Source organism: Colossoma macropomum, unplaced genomic scaffold (assembly GCF_904425465.1).
Source record: "Colossoma macropomum unplaced genomic scaffold, Colossoma_macropomum, whole genome shotgun sequence".
NCBI classification, from domain to species: domain Eukaryota; kingdom Metazoa; phylum Chordata; class Actinopteri; order Characiformes; family Serrasalmidae; genus Colossoma; species Colossoma macropomum.
In genome coordinates, this window is record NW_023494789.1 from 23684865 (window position 1) to 23697196 (window position 12332).

Consider the following 12332-nt stretch of genomic DNA (forward strand, 5'->3'; position numbering starts at 1 on the left):
GTCACCATGACCACAACACAAATATGGACATTTTATTTACTATTCAAAACCACCAGTGAACCTACATGTGTCTTCTGAGTTTTATATGAAATATTGATGATGGTAAAATAGTGGAAAATCTGAAATAATATGGTTTCTTTAGGGACTATTTTGCCTCACAACATCCTGCATATTATGTATCCCTCCACCATGAATGGATTTTAAGGCCAAAATCTTCTCAAAACTATCGTAAAACAATGTCTCAAGGTATTTATAACCATTTCATGTAAAAGCTCCCTGTGAGGGAGCTTTTAGAGGTGGACATCTGGTTTCTATCACCACCACTGTGAACAATTCTGACTAGGTAAGTTTCTCTAGAATGGAGCGTTTCACACCAAACCACTCTGAACAACTCTGTTTACATCTTAACCGATTAACTATGCAGGATTTTTGATAAATCGAATTGAAATTATACAGCAGTTTTGCAGAGTTAATGACGCAATGAAAATAAAAAGCCCACAACGGCATTTTTCATAGTTGATATAGTCAACTCTGTCGTCTACTCGTTGCAGCCCTGCTTATTACACAGTAATACAACTCTCTCTGTGTTTGTGTGTTTACAGGAATGCTGAGATGGACCTTACATAAGAAGGTGCAGTCTGATCCTGTGAAGAATCTGGCCTTGGTCAGAGTGGCTGTGAAGGAGCTGGAGAGAGTAAGTGACCACACACTCACTGCTGACTCGCTTTTATAGTGTTTATCTGAGCTTTTTTGCTGCTCACCATGCAAAACAGAGCGGTTTCGCAGTGTGCTGTACAGCGTGTGACTGTCCAGTCAGCCGTGTCATTTCTGTGTGTCAGATTCAGTATCTGGGAGTGTTTGGATAACTGATTATAGAATTAGACAAACTTCTGAGTTTTTAGAAACAATGCCTTTGTTTTGGTTTGTTAGATTACAAGGAAACATTTCAGTGATGAATCACAGCCAGTGTCACATAATCACAACATAATTATGCTTACTGAAAGGCTGAAACCTCCGGAAGAGTGTCAGGAGGCTTCGGAACGCTGAAGGAAACAGCCCCAACCTGCCAAGCTTGATCTGTACCATTTTGTAATGACTTCAACCTATTTATAATAGTTATTAAAAAGCTCACAGACTGCAGGAACCAAACATCTCAGTGTCATAGAACAACAGTTACTGCAGTTTGTTCTCACAGCTGTAGCTTTGTTTGTCTACTTTAAATACTAGCACCAAAGCTGGACCATGTGAGGAAATTGCCATTTAAATGCATTTCGATTGACCGAGTATGAGATGGACCTTACCGAGTCTGATACCATGCTGAATTACTTTGAATGAAGTGTTTTAGCTAGCTCTGCTACATTAGTTATCTTGGATCGAGTAGCGCTGCAGTTGTATGGCTGTAAGTAAAGTACGTTTCATAGTTTTGATCCTCGTCTGTCTCTTTCGACAGCAGGATTCGCATCTGAGGCTAACACATCTGAGGAGCTCACACTTCTAGTTTTACATCTTGTTGGAGTTTTTTGATTGGCTGGTTGAGCTGTAGCTGAATGTCCTCTAAAGCCAGACACTGTGTGATTTCAGAAATCTTGTTCTTTGGTGACTCACACTGTACATTTGATTAGACCATCATGTTCAGACAAAGATACGATTTATATACTTACAATGTATGAAAACACTCTGCCTGACTGACCTGCTATGTGAAACACAGCCTCTACAGACGCTCTGTCTTCGGATCGATTATCAATAAAACTGTTTAGTTTAGAATGAGTACTGAGCAAACATGCTGAGATACTGAGCAGCACTCCTAACACTGAGTGCTAAAACATACGACGATACAGTTTCTCTACAGCCTATTTTACAAAGACAGATAAAAAATCACCATATTAAAGTTTATGCCTCACTAGTCTATTCAGTTATACAGAGTTAGGTCACATAGATGGACTTCGGTAGCCACTGTTGACCTTTTCGCCTCTGTTTTGTTAGCTTATGTGTCTCCACCCCTCTTTGGGAAGTGTTTGTATGTGTTTTTAAACAGTCTAAAATCACACAGTGTATTCTTGGTGGGAATCTGCCATGGCAGAATTCTTAAAGTGACCTACCGCTTTGTGTCTGACTGTGCTGGAATTCATGTGAGCAGAACCTTCTTTACCGCTAACTTAAGTTGTTTGTCCGTTAGCAGGTATTGGATGTTGGTATCTGTAAATTTTTATGTGTACAAGTATTTCAGCACAGTGTTGGCCTGATACCTGATACCAGTATCTGTCTCAATGCATCTAGTGTGCCAAATACCCCCTGGTATTCAGGGGGGTCCCATATTGTCTGGTTGCTAACTCACTCACTATAGCGGCGCTGATACTTCAACGGCAACAAAATGTTTGTTTTATCAGTTCTTCTTCTGTAAATGCTCTGTTCTAGAATGGTAATGCGCTCTTCCTCAGTGTGAGAAATGAGGAACAGTCACTCTTTACACCAAACTCTCGGGAAACTGGATTCTCAGATTTACAGATCTGCTGCAGCACATTGTAAAGTTTTTCAGGGAAATCCGGGCAGAGTTACAGTTTCTAGACTATGAAGGACCAACTAGGTGAGCCAGTCTGCTACAGCGCCACCCTGAGGTAGAGCAGTGCTGCAGCTCTAGTTAGTTAAGAACATCAAAGACTAAAGCTGATTGTGGGTGAAGCAGATAAACAGTTAGCTTCACTGAATCTGTATTTGAGTGTCTGTTTTCCCCTAATGAACAGCGTAACATCATAACTTCATTTTCAGGGTGTCCAAAGGGTTAATTAGGGGGTCTCAGATGCCTATTGTGACTATTATCATAAGTGAAGGGTCAGTTGGTGCTGATCATTTGCAGACTTTGTAAACGTTGTTGTACACTCCACTATTCACATTGTTAGACCCCTATGAATCAATGTACAGCCAAACACGCCTGTGATTCTCCTTCACTGCAGTTCAGTTACAGAGTTCTTTATATACTGTGGCATCAGCATAGAATAAGACACGGGAAACACTGTGCTTACAGGCAAGTGCTCTTTTACTGAACATGCAGCAAGGGGAAACCACAGGCCCAGCGCCACTGAACACTGGTAGGTCACTGGTAGCTGTATGTTTTCTCTACGTGGTAGACACATTAACCCCTGCTATGTCACCCACAGCCTAACACAGCAACACAAGCAATACAAACACATCTCCACTAGAACAACATTGCTAGAAACAAGTGATACTGTCCTTTCTTACTGGGAACGAGTTGCCTCCTACGGCCTGTGGTGGATGCCACAATACAGTTGTAGCTGTACACACTGAAAAGATGGAATTACTGTACTTACAGTATTGTTCAGTCTGTACACTCTGATACTGACTGTGTTTCTATTTTTTTATTTTAATTTTGTTTCTGGCTCTGATTCTATTTCTTATTCAGATTCTAAAGCTGATACTAATGTTGATGCTGAATATGAATGAGAATCACCATTGGAATCAAAAACAGAATGAAGGTCAGAACCAGAAACACAATCAGCAGGAGAATCAGTATCAGCGCCTGAATAATAAACAGAATCAGGAACAGAATCAGAAACATAATCAGCATTATAATTAGAATTAGCATCAGCATCAGAATCTGATTCTGTTTCTAATTCAGATGCTGATACTGACTCTCCTGCTGATTCTGACCCTCATTCTGATTCTAATTCCAGTGGTGATTCTAAACCTGATTTTGTTATTGATTATGATCCTGACTCTTAATCTGAATCTAATGCTGAGTGTGATTCTCACTCTCACTCTGATTCTAATTATGCTCCTTTTTCTAAATCGGACTGTGATTTTGATTCAGATTCTGAATTCGATTTTGATTCTGATTCTTATGCTGATTTTGACTGACTGTGACTCTGCTTTTGACTCTGATTCTGACGCTGATCCTAATTCTGATAATGAATAATGATTCTGACTGACTCTGATTCTGTTCCCGTTTCTGATTTTGACTGTGACTGATTCACATTCTGATTTTGATTCAGATTCTGATGCTGATTGTGATTGTGATTCTGACTCTGGCATTGGCTCTGATTCTAATTCTGATACTGAGTGCGATTCTGACTATGACTCTGATTCTGTTCCTGTTTCTGATTCGTATTGTGACTGATTCTCATTCTGGTTTTGATTCTGATTCCGATGCTGATTGTGATTCTGATATTGCTTTCGATTCTGAATTTGATGCTGATTGTGATTGTGATTCTGACTTTGATTTGGTTTCTGTTTCTGATTCTGACTGTGATTCCATTCCTATTTCTGATTCTTAGTCTGATTCTGATGCTGATACTTTTACTCTGACTCTGACTCTGATGGTGTGTTTTCAGGCTGAGAGAGTCGACCTGAAGACCCACATCATCCCGCTATTACACACCCTCATCTACGCCGTCATACAGGTACACAGATTCTCCGTTCTGCAGTGTGATTGTTTTGTTTGTGTCTTTACTGTAAGTGTTGAGGTCTGTTCTCTTCTCATGTTTCTCCAGGCTGCATATATTCCTGATGATCTGTATAAGCGTATTTATAATGCATGTAAGAGGCTTCTGACTCTGCCTCAGCCATTCTGCTCTGTGGGGCTGAGCTACACGCGACTGCTGAAGACGGAGCGGACTACGCCAGGTCACACACACACACACACACACACACACACACACACTCACAGAGGATTATAATAGGGCTTTGTTTGCTCTCTGCACACTAATACCACTTTACATAACAACAGCACCCAAACCTGCAGATTTACTGACTGCATTTACCTTAAACTGCTGCAGTTAATCAAGAGCTCGGAATAAAATGTGTTAGCGCTGGAGACAAATTCAGCCAGCGTCACAGGAAATAACTCTTATAGGACATCATATTACTTTCTATTTTTGTGAGGTGCTACCCGCAGAATCACACCGAATAAAACTGGTCATGTGGCCTAAATTTCAGCTTTACAGAATAACTGAAAGGAGGAGAATGCATCATGATTTCACATGTGTACATTTTAGTTCTAATTTCACAAAGAATGGACAAACAAAAACAGCCCAAAATCTTGTTCCATTACAAGTTTAGAATGTTTTTTCCTTCTCTTGTAAAAGTGCCATTTTAGAGATACAGAGCATTGTGTTATGATCTTTTTAAACTCAAAACATTAAGTTAGATAGTAATAAGCTAAATGTATACAAATATTATCATTTATAGGGTACTTTCTATTGGGAGGAGACTATCCCAAACCCTAACCCTGTTTTGATATACATATTATATTATTTTATCATTTAAATGTGCAGAAATGTGTCTTCTGTATGTGTGTATATGTGAAAAAAAGTTTTTTTGACCAGGGGTGCCCAAACGTTTGCATACGATGGTGTGTATACAAACCTGACAAACACTTTCCTCAGTACAGTCCATTTAAAAGTTATATATAAGGGTCAATTAGGGGTATTTTTGCCTTATTTCTGACATTGTGTGTGTGTATGTGTTTTGATTACAGGGCTGCTGTATCAGAGGATGCTGGTGTCTGAGCACAGCCTGAGGAATGAACACTATCCTCTACAAGAGTGGTGAGGAGACACACACACACATACACACACATACACACAGCAGACAGGCCCTCCCCCAGCAACAGGTTATTAAAGTGTGTCTTCATGCCTTTAGCTGTCTTTAATACTATAATAATATTATATATACTAGAGTTGGTCTATTGGACTAATCCTCCTCTCTCCCGGTGCTCTGTGTGCAGGGTGTTTGTGTTTGCGGACCCGGTCGTGTTCTCCGAGTCTCTGAGTTTGGTTCTGAGGGCTGATATTGAAGCTGCAGGGCAGACGGAGACTCATCTGAGTCTGATGCAGAAGGTGGTACAGCGCTCCCTACAGGCCGCTCTGGGAGAGGAACACTGCCATGGCCCCACGCTCGCTCAGGCCCTGCAGGTCAGCACGCTGTTCATGGACATACACAACACACACCTATACTCTTAACAAAGGTGGTTCTTCTAGGGTTCTTTAGTAGATGGAACAGCTTTATTTAGAACCAAACACCTAAGCGTAGTTGAACTAGTATGCGTTGAAGTCTCTGGAAATATTGAATAATAAGCTCTAATATGTATTAAGACTGGATTTTAAGGGGTTAAGTGGCTCTTTGCATGATGAAGTGGTTCTTCAGATTGATGGAGAATGTGTTCTTTTTGAAAATGGTTCTGTATGGCACCAAAAAGGGTTCTGCTATTATTACAGTGCCAAAAAGGTTGCTAGGTATAACCATATATAACACATTTCACCATGCAAAGAGCCATTTAAGCATGCAAATGGTTTTATATAGAACTCATGGTTCTAAATAGAACCAAGTGTCTTTACTAAAGAACCCTTGAAGAACCATCTTTTTAGGAGGGTACATACTGATGTTCTGTGACCTTTTATCAGTAGTGAAGGAAGCCCTCCTGATGACATCCCATATAAATAAAAATAATGCGTGGTCACGCCATAGTAACGCGTGGGAACGAGATCCTAATGTGTGGCCACGACTGAGTAAGGCATGGGAATGAGATAATTAAGTCGTGACCACAACTTAGTAAGGTGTGGGAACAAGATCATGCCTTATTAAGCTGTGGTCAAGGCTTAATTATCTCATTCCCACACCTTACTAAGTTGTTGCCAGGCATTAGGATCTCATTCCCACGCCTTACTAAGTTGTGGCCACAACTTAATTATCTCATTCCCACACCATACTAAGTCATGGCCATGCATTATTTTTATTTATACGGGATGTCACCAGCAGGGCTCCGTGGTAGTACAACAAAATCTCTAATGAAACAAATTATTAATCGTTTCCATAGCGACGCAGATTGTGTTCTGAATGTGCACGCAAGAACCATTGAGTTTCTTTCATATACAGATGTGTGTGATTGCCTGAGCCAGCTGTGTTAGATTAGAGTGTAATCTCAGCAGAAATCTGTTCTAGTCTGTTATAATGCTCAAGCTGACTGTTTGAGAAGCATCTTATTTGTGATAACAGCACATTCTTTTACTAATATCATAGATCTGGGGCCGAATTAGACTTTCTTTAGTCCTGAGTTAAGATCTGACAGGTCAAGATAAGATTTTTCACAAATTCATATTACGGAAGCAAATCTGATCTTATTTTTAGGAGTTTTGTCTTGTCTTACGGCATCTTATCTCCAGTTAGGAAATCTTAACCTACTGAATGGAAGTCGACAATCAGCTGTCATGTCTGTTTCCTAGCAATGGGCCATACATACACAGCTAAAACATAAACATGAAATCAAAATAATGTCAAAATATAAGTTACAGCTGCTGTAAAAAAGGTCAAACAAAACTAAAGTGTGATAAACTGTAAGTTGTGAATACTGTGAGAGCGCCCCCTGCTGTTTATCAGAGTGTCGCCACTCCCCAGTTTCAGTCTCCATTTCCCAAACACTTTAGCTGAGTGCGCTAACGTTATTCCTCCTAATAAACAGACACACGTTCAGCTCCGTCTCCTCATTATTCACCACCATCACTGTGATATTTTATCATCAACATTAACACACGAAGGTAATAAGAGGGGACGGTGGAGGTCGAGTCTGCAGTGTCTGCAGATTTTTAAAACACAGAGTTAGAAAAGAAAAACATCTCACAGTGAAAGCAGCGTTTTACAGTATAAATAAATGTAGCCTCATTATGCTAGTAGTGAACTATGCTGCCTGACACAGCTGCCTAAAAACGATAGAAACGGAGGCTTAAACAGAAGTTAAGACACTGTTGGGGTTTATCCTAAAGTTAGCACAGTATTTAGGAGGTTTAGTCTAGTTAGGATGTTTGTGTAATACTGTTTTCTTATCTGGAGTTAATGATGAGATGATGAAGTTAGGAACTGTTATTCTGTAATAGCTACTGTCCTAAATTAAGTCTGTACTGAAGTCGTCATGGAGACTCAACGGAGAAGAGTTCAGAGTTAAGATGTTTCTGTAAGAGCAAGTAATGCTAATGTTAGCTAGGCTGTGGGTTAGCAAACTGTCACTATGGTTGCTGCTGTGAAGCTAACCAGTTGGTAATAGATATCACAACCACATTCCACAGCGCGGCTTCGCTTTGTCTACCAGGCCTGCTAGTATCTCTTAGCTGCGGGCTAGTGGGTAACAGCACAGTGCATGCATGGGTCAGCCAGCGTTTCACAGAGGTTCAGTGGTTTAAAGTTTTTTTAAGAGAAGAAATGTTTATGCTGGGCTGTTTTAGGTTCATTTGTATGAGAACTTTTATGGTGAAGGGAGTGGTGGGTTTTCTGTAGTACAGCAAATGGCTGTGTTTTTAGCTATTAGCGCTGAAGAGGCTGTGTTTCTTCTTGCCGTGTTTGGCGCTGTTTTCAGCTAGTAAAGCTGCATTATGACCTCGAGAACCCTGAACATTACAGTATTTTGCAGTTTCGCCTTCATTGCTAGCCTACATCTAGCCAAAAAAGAAAAAAAAAAAACAATATCCAAATCCCAGAATTTAAAACCAAATACCCACCCAACAAATGAATATCCAAATAGTTGAATATTCGGGTCCAGCTCTAGTAGATCAGCTATGATATTATTAAACTCTTTCACAGTGGTTTATTGATTAAGTATGTGATCAGCCCCAGAGAGAGTCCTGTTATGAGGAGAAGGTGGGAGCGCTGTGACAGGCAGGTGGAGTTTATTTCCAAATTTAAAAAGATGAACAGGAAAAAACTGAGAGAACAGCCACGGACACCCACGCGACAGACCGCACGCTGTACGCACTTCTGTGCGTGTGTGTGTGTGTGTGTGTGTGTGAGTGCGCGCGCACTAGTCTACAGCTGTGTCTGCATGTGGTCTTGCTCATATTTGTTTGCATATCTCTGCGTGTGTATTTAACCCTGTGTGTGTGTGTGTGTGTGTGTGTGTGTGTGTGTGTGTGTGTGTTCCTATCTTGCTGTACGTGTGTGGACCACATGTCCAACATGACATTTGCAAACCTGCAGAATGTCCTCAATTGAAATGTGCTGTTTTCACCACAAATTATTGATTATATATATATATATATATATATATATATATATATATATATATATATACATATAGATAGATAGATAGATAGATAGATAATTAATTACATATATAGACAGATAGATAGATAGATATAGATATATACATATAAGCTGGAGGATGTGGAGTGTTATTTCGGCGAGGTGTGTGTGTGTGTTTGTGTGTGTGTGTGTGTAGGAGCTACAGGATGTGTAATGTTATTTTAGAGAGGTGTGTGTTTAACTCTGTGTGTGTGTGTGTGTGTGTGTGTGTGTAGGAGCTGGAGGATGTGGAGTGTTATTTCGGGGAGGTGTTGGCAGCCGTAGAACAGAGCGCTGCAGACTGCAAGAATGAAGACAGTCAGAATCACCTGATCCAGAAACTACAACAGCTCTACACTCAGGTGCTGCTCAGCACTGGGAAAGGTACAGCACTGTTCTGTTCTGTTCTACTCTGTTTGGTTCTGTTCTGTTCTATTGACTGTTTGCAAAATTCTAAGAAAGTCCTGCTCTGTTAAGCCACTTTTTCACCACATAGTACACCAAAGATAGCACCCAATGGAGAACCAAAAAAGACAAGTAGAGTTGAGTTGAGCCGATACCGTGCAGTGAAAGCTTCATTAGTCGCTACGTTCATCAGTCTACCTGGTAGCATCTATAATGCTTACACCAAAAGACTTACACCAAAATGTTCAGTAATACACAGAGTAGCACACAGAGGAGGGCAGGCAAGAGTGGTATCTATTTTTTGATACCTTAATAACTTGCAAGACATTCCACCATCATATATGGTATGTGACAGTATTTGTGCTAAAAAGTTGAGATGAGCTGCTGGTGATAAAACCTCTAATGCTTTTTGTCATTTAGCGTTATTTCAAAAGTAGTTCACATTACACAGTTACCAAATAAGTGAACAGAGTGCACGATTTTCAAAACATCATTCAATAAATGTCAAGCCAACTGTTAACAACTGTTGTTCAGTGCAGACATGCATGTTCGAGAGGCAACAAAATGCCAGTGTAGGCCAATTTAACGTGGCAGGTTTTCATGTCTGATGTGGAGGAGGTTTTGGCGGTGGAAGCTGCCCCTTCAGATGAGCTAATGGAGCTACACTCTTAAAAAATAAGCTTCTTCAAGTTTTCTTTAGTAAAGACAGTGGTTCCACACTCAAAGAACCATTTGCATGCTTAAATGGCTCTCTGCATGGTGAAGTAGTTCTTCAGATTGACGGAGAACGTGTTGTATATGGTTCGGTATAGAAGCTTTTTGAAAATGGTTCTATATAGCACCAGAAAGGTTCTTCTCTTGTTACTAGTAGAACCCTTTTGGTGCTATATAGAACCAACACATTCTCCATCAATCTGAACAACCATTTCACCATGCAGAGATTAATTCTGTTGTATTTCATAATATTGCATTTAGTTCTTTTCAGTTCAGTTCAGTTCCTTTCTACAATGTTCTATTCTATTCTAAAATGGTCTACATTATTTCATTTAGTTTAAGCTGTTTAATTTTTGCTCTTCTGTAGTATTTTAAAGAATTCTCACTCGCTCGCTCGCTCACTCACTCACTCACTCACACACTCACTCACTCACCCACTTAATCTCTCCCTCACTCACTAACTCTCTCTCTCACTCACTCACTCACTCACTCACTCACTCGCTCACACACTCACTCACTCACCCACTTAATCTCTCCCTCACTCACTAACTCTCTCTCTGTCACTCACTCACTCACTCACTCACTTCCTGACTCACCCACCCACTCACTCACTCCCTGACTCACTCACTCACTCCCTGACTCACTCACTCACTCACCCACCCACTCACTCGCTCACTCACTCGCTAACTCACTCATTCACTCACTCACTCACTTCCTGACTCACTCACTCACTCCCTCACTCACCCAACCTCTCACTCATTCACTCACTCACTCACTCACCCACCAACTCTCTCACTCACTCACTCACTCACTCACTCACTCACTCACTCACTCACTCACTCAGCCACCCTCTCACTCACACACTCACTTACACCCTCACTCGCTCACTTGCTCACTCACTCGCTCACTCACTCACTCACTGTCTCATCCACTCACTCACTCACTCACTCACTCACTCACTCACCCACTCCCTCACTCACTTACTCTCTCGCTCTCTCACTCCCTCACATACAAATAACACACACATGCACTTCTCCAAAGAGAGTGTGTATTATTTATGATCTTTTTCTCTCGGGGAAGGAAGTGTTATAGAAGTGCTGTTTGGGTTTGGTGTCAGTGTGTCGCTCCTGTTTTTCAGATCCATTGTCCCGCGGCTCGCTGGCCGACGTTCCGCTTCCCAGTCCGGACATGAGCTTCCACATGTGGTGGGAGGAGGAAGAGCTCTGTGAGTGGGATCTCTTTCGGAAACGTTTGTGTTTGTTTGTGTGTGTGGAGACTTAATTGATCTGTGTAAACAGTGTGATTAATGTTTGAGCCTCGCACTGTATGAGGCTCAAACATCCATTCATTTGTGTCCACCTGTTCCTCCAGCGTTTCTTCTGTAAAGAAGGGTGTTAATAGTGAGTTTGTGCTGCAGTAACAGCCTCTGCTCTTCTGGAAAGCCTTCTACATGTTAGAACACTGCTGTGAGGATTTGATTAAGCATTAGTGAGGTCAGGTACTGATGTTGGATGGTCAGTTCTGGATCACGCTTGGCGTTGGGTATGGAGACCTGCCTGCTCCAGAGCATCCCATTCTGTTGGTCAGTGCTTTTCTATGGAGATTATGCAAGCTGTGTCAGCAATGGGTGACCTTAAAGTAGCTCATCTCATCAGAACGATGTCTGGATACTTTTAGGCTGTATACTGTATGGAATCACATCTTTTATGGTTCCTCATTAAGCTGCTTAAGAGAGCAAGAGTGTGTAAAGCTGCATCAAAATAAAGGGTAATCCTGTTGGACCAGACATGATCTCATAACGAGAACGTCTAGGTATAACCATCAGAAGTTTATGGGCTAAATGTGGTGAGAACATAGACTCATTAGTGTGGGATCGAACTGAGAGTGAAATTTCTACACCAATGCAACGGCATGTAAAGGTGGAGCTCACAGTAGGGGGCACTGGTGCACTCATCAACAATAAGTCTGTCATTAGCTCATGGATGTAACGTAATGTGGCATTTACCGCTACTAAAGAGACACAGTTTATTTGGGAGAATTCTTAATGAGCAGGTGTGTCGAGGTGTGTTTTTTAACTGTTACTGTAATACAATACTGTGTCAACATATGCTGCCAAATATCTTTTAAAGATAATATTATCATAAAATGGAAAT

The 12332-nt window shown here is 41.0% G+C and overlaps 1 protein-coding gene across 3 annotated transcripts in view; it reads left to right on the top strand.

Annotated features, from left to right (window-relative positions):
* LOC118808146 (phosphoinositide 3-kinase regulatory subunit 6) overlaps positions 1-12332 on the top strand; it is a 45429-nt gene that overhangs the window by 15045 nt on the left and 18052 nt on the right. For all 3 annotated transcript variants that reach the window (XM_036570611.1, XM_036570610.1, XM_036570609.1), the window contains 7 exons: positions 603-694; positions 4347-4415; positions 4506-4638; positions 5492-5561; positions 5741-5927; positions 9297-9444; positions 11318-11404. In XM_036570611.1, coding sequence (XP_036426504.1) covers positions 603-694; positions 4347-4415; positions 4506-4638; positions 5492-5561; positions 5741-5927; positions 9297-9444; positions 11318-11404 — 786 coding nt within the window. The remainder of the gene's footprint in view (positions 1-602; positions 695-4346; positions 4416-4505; positions 4639-5491; positions 5562-5740; positions 5928-9296; positions 9445-11317; positions 11405-12332) is intronic.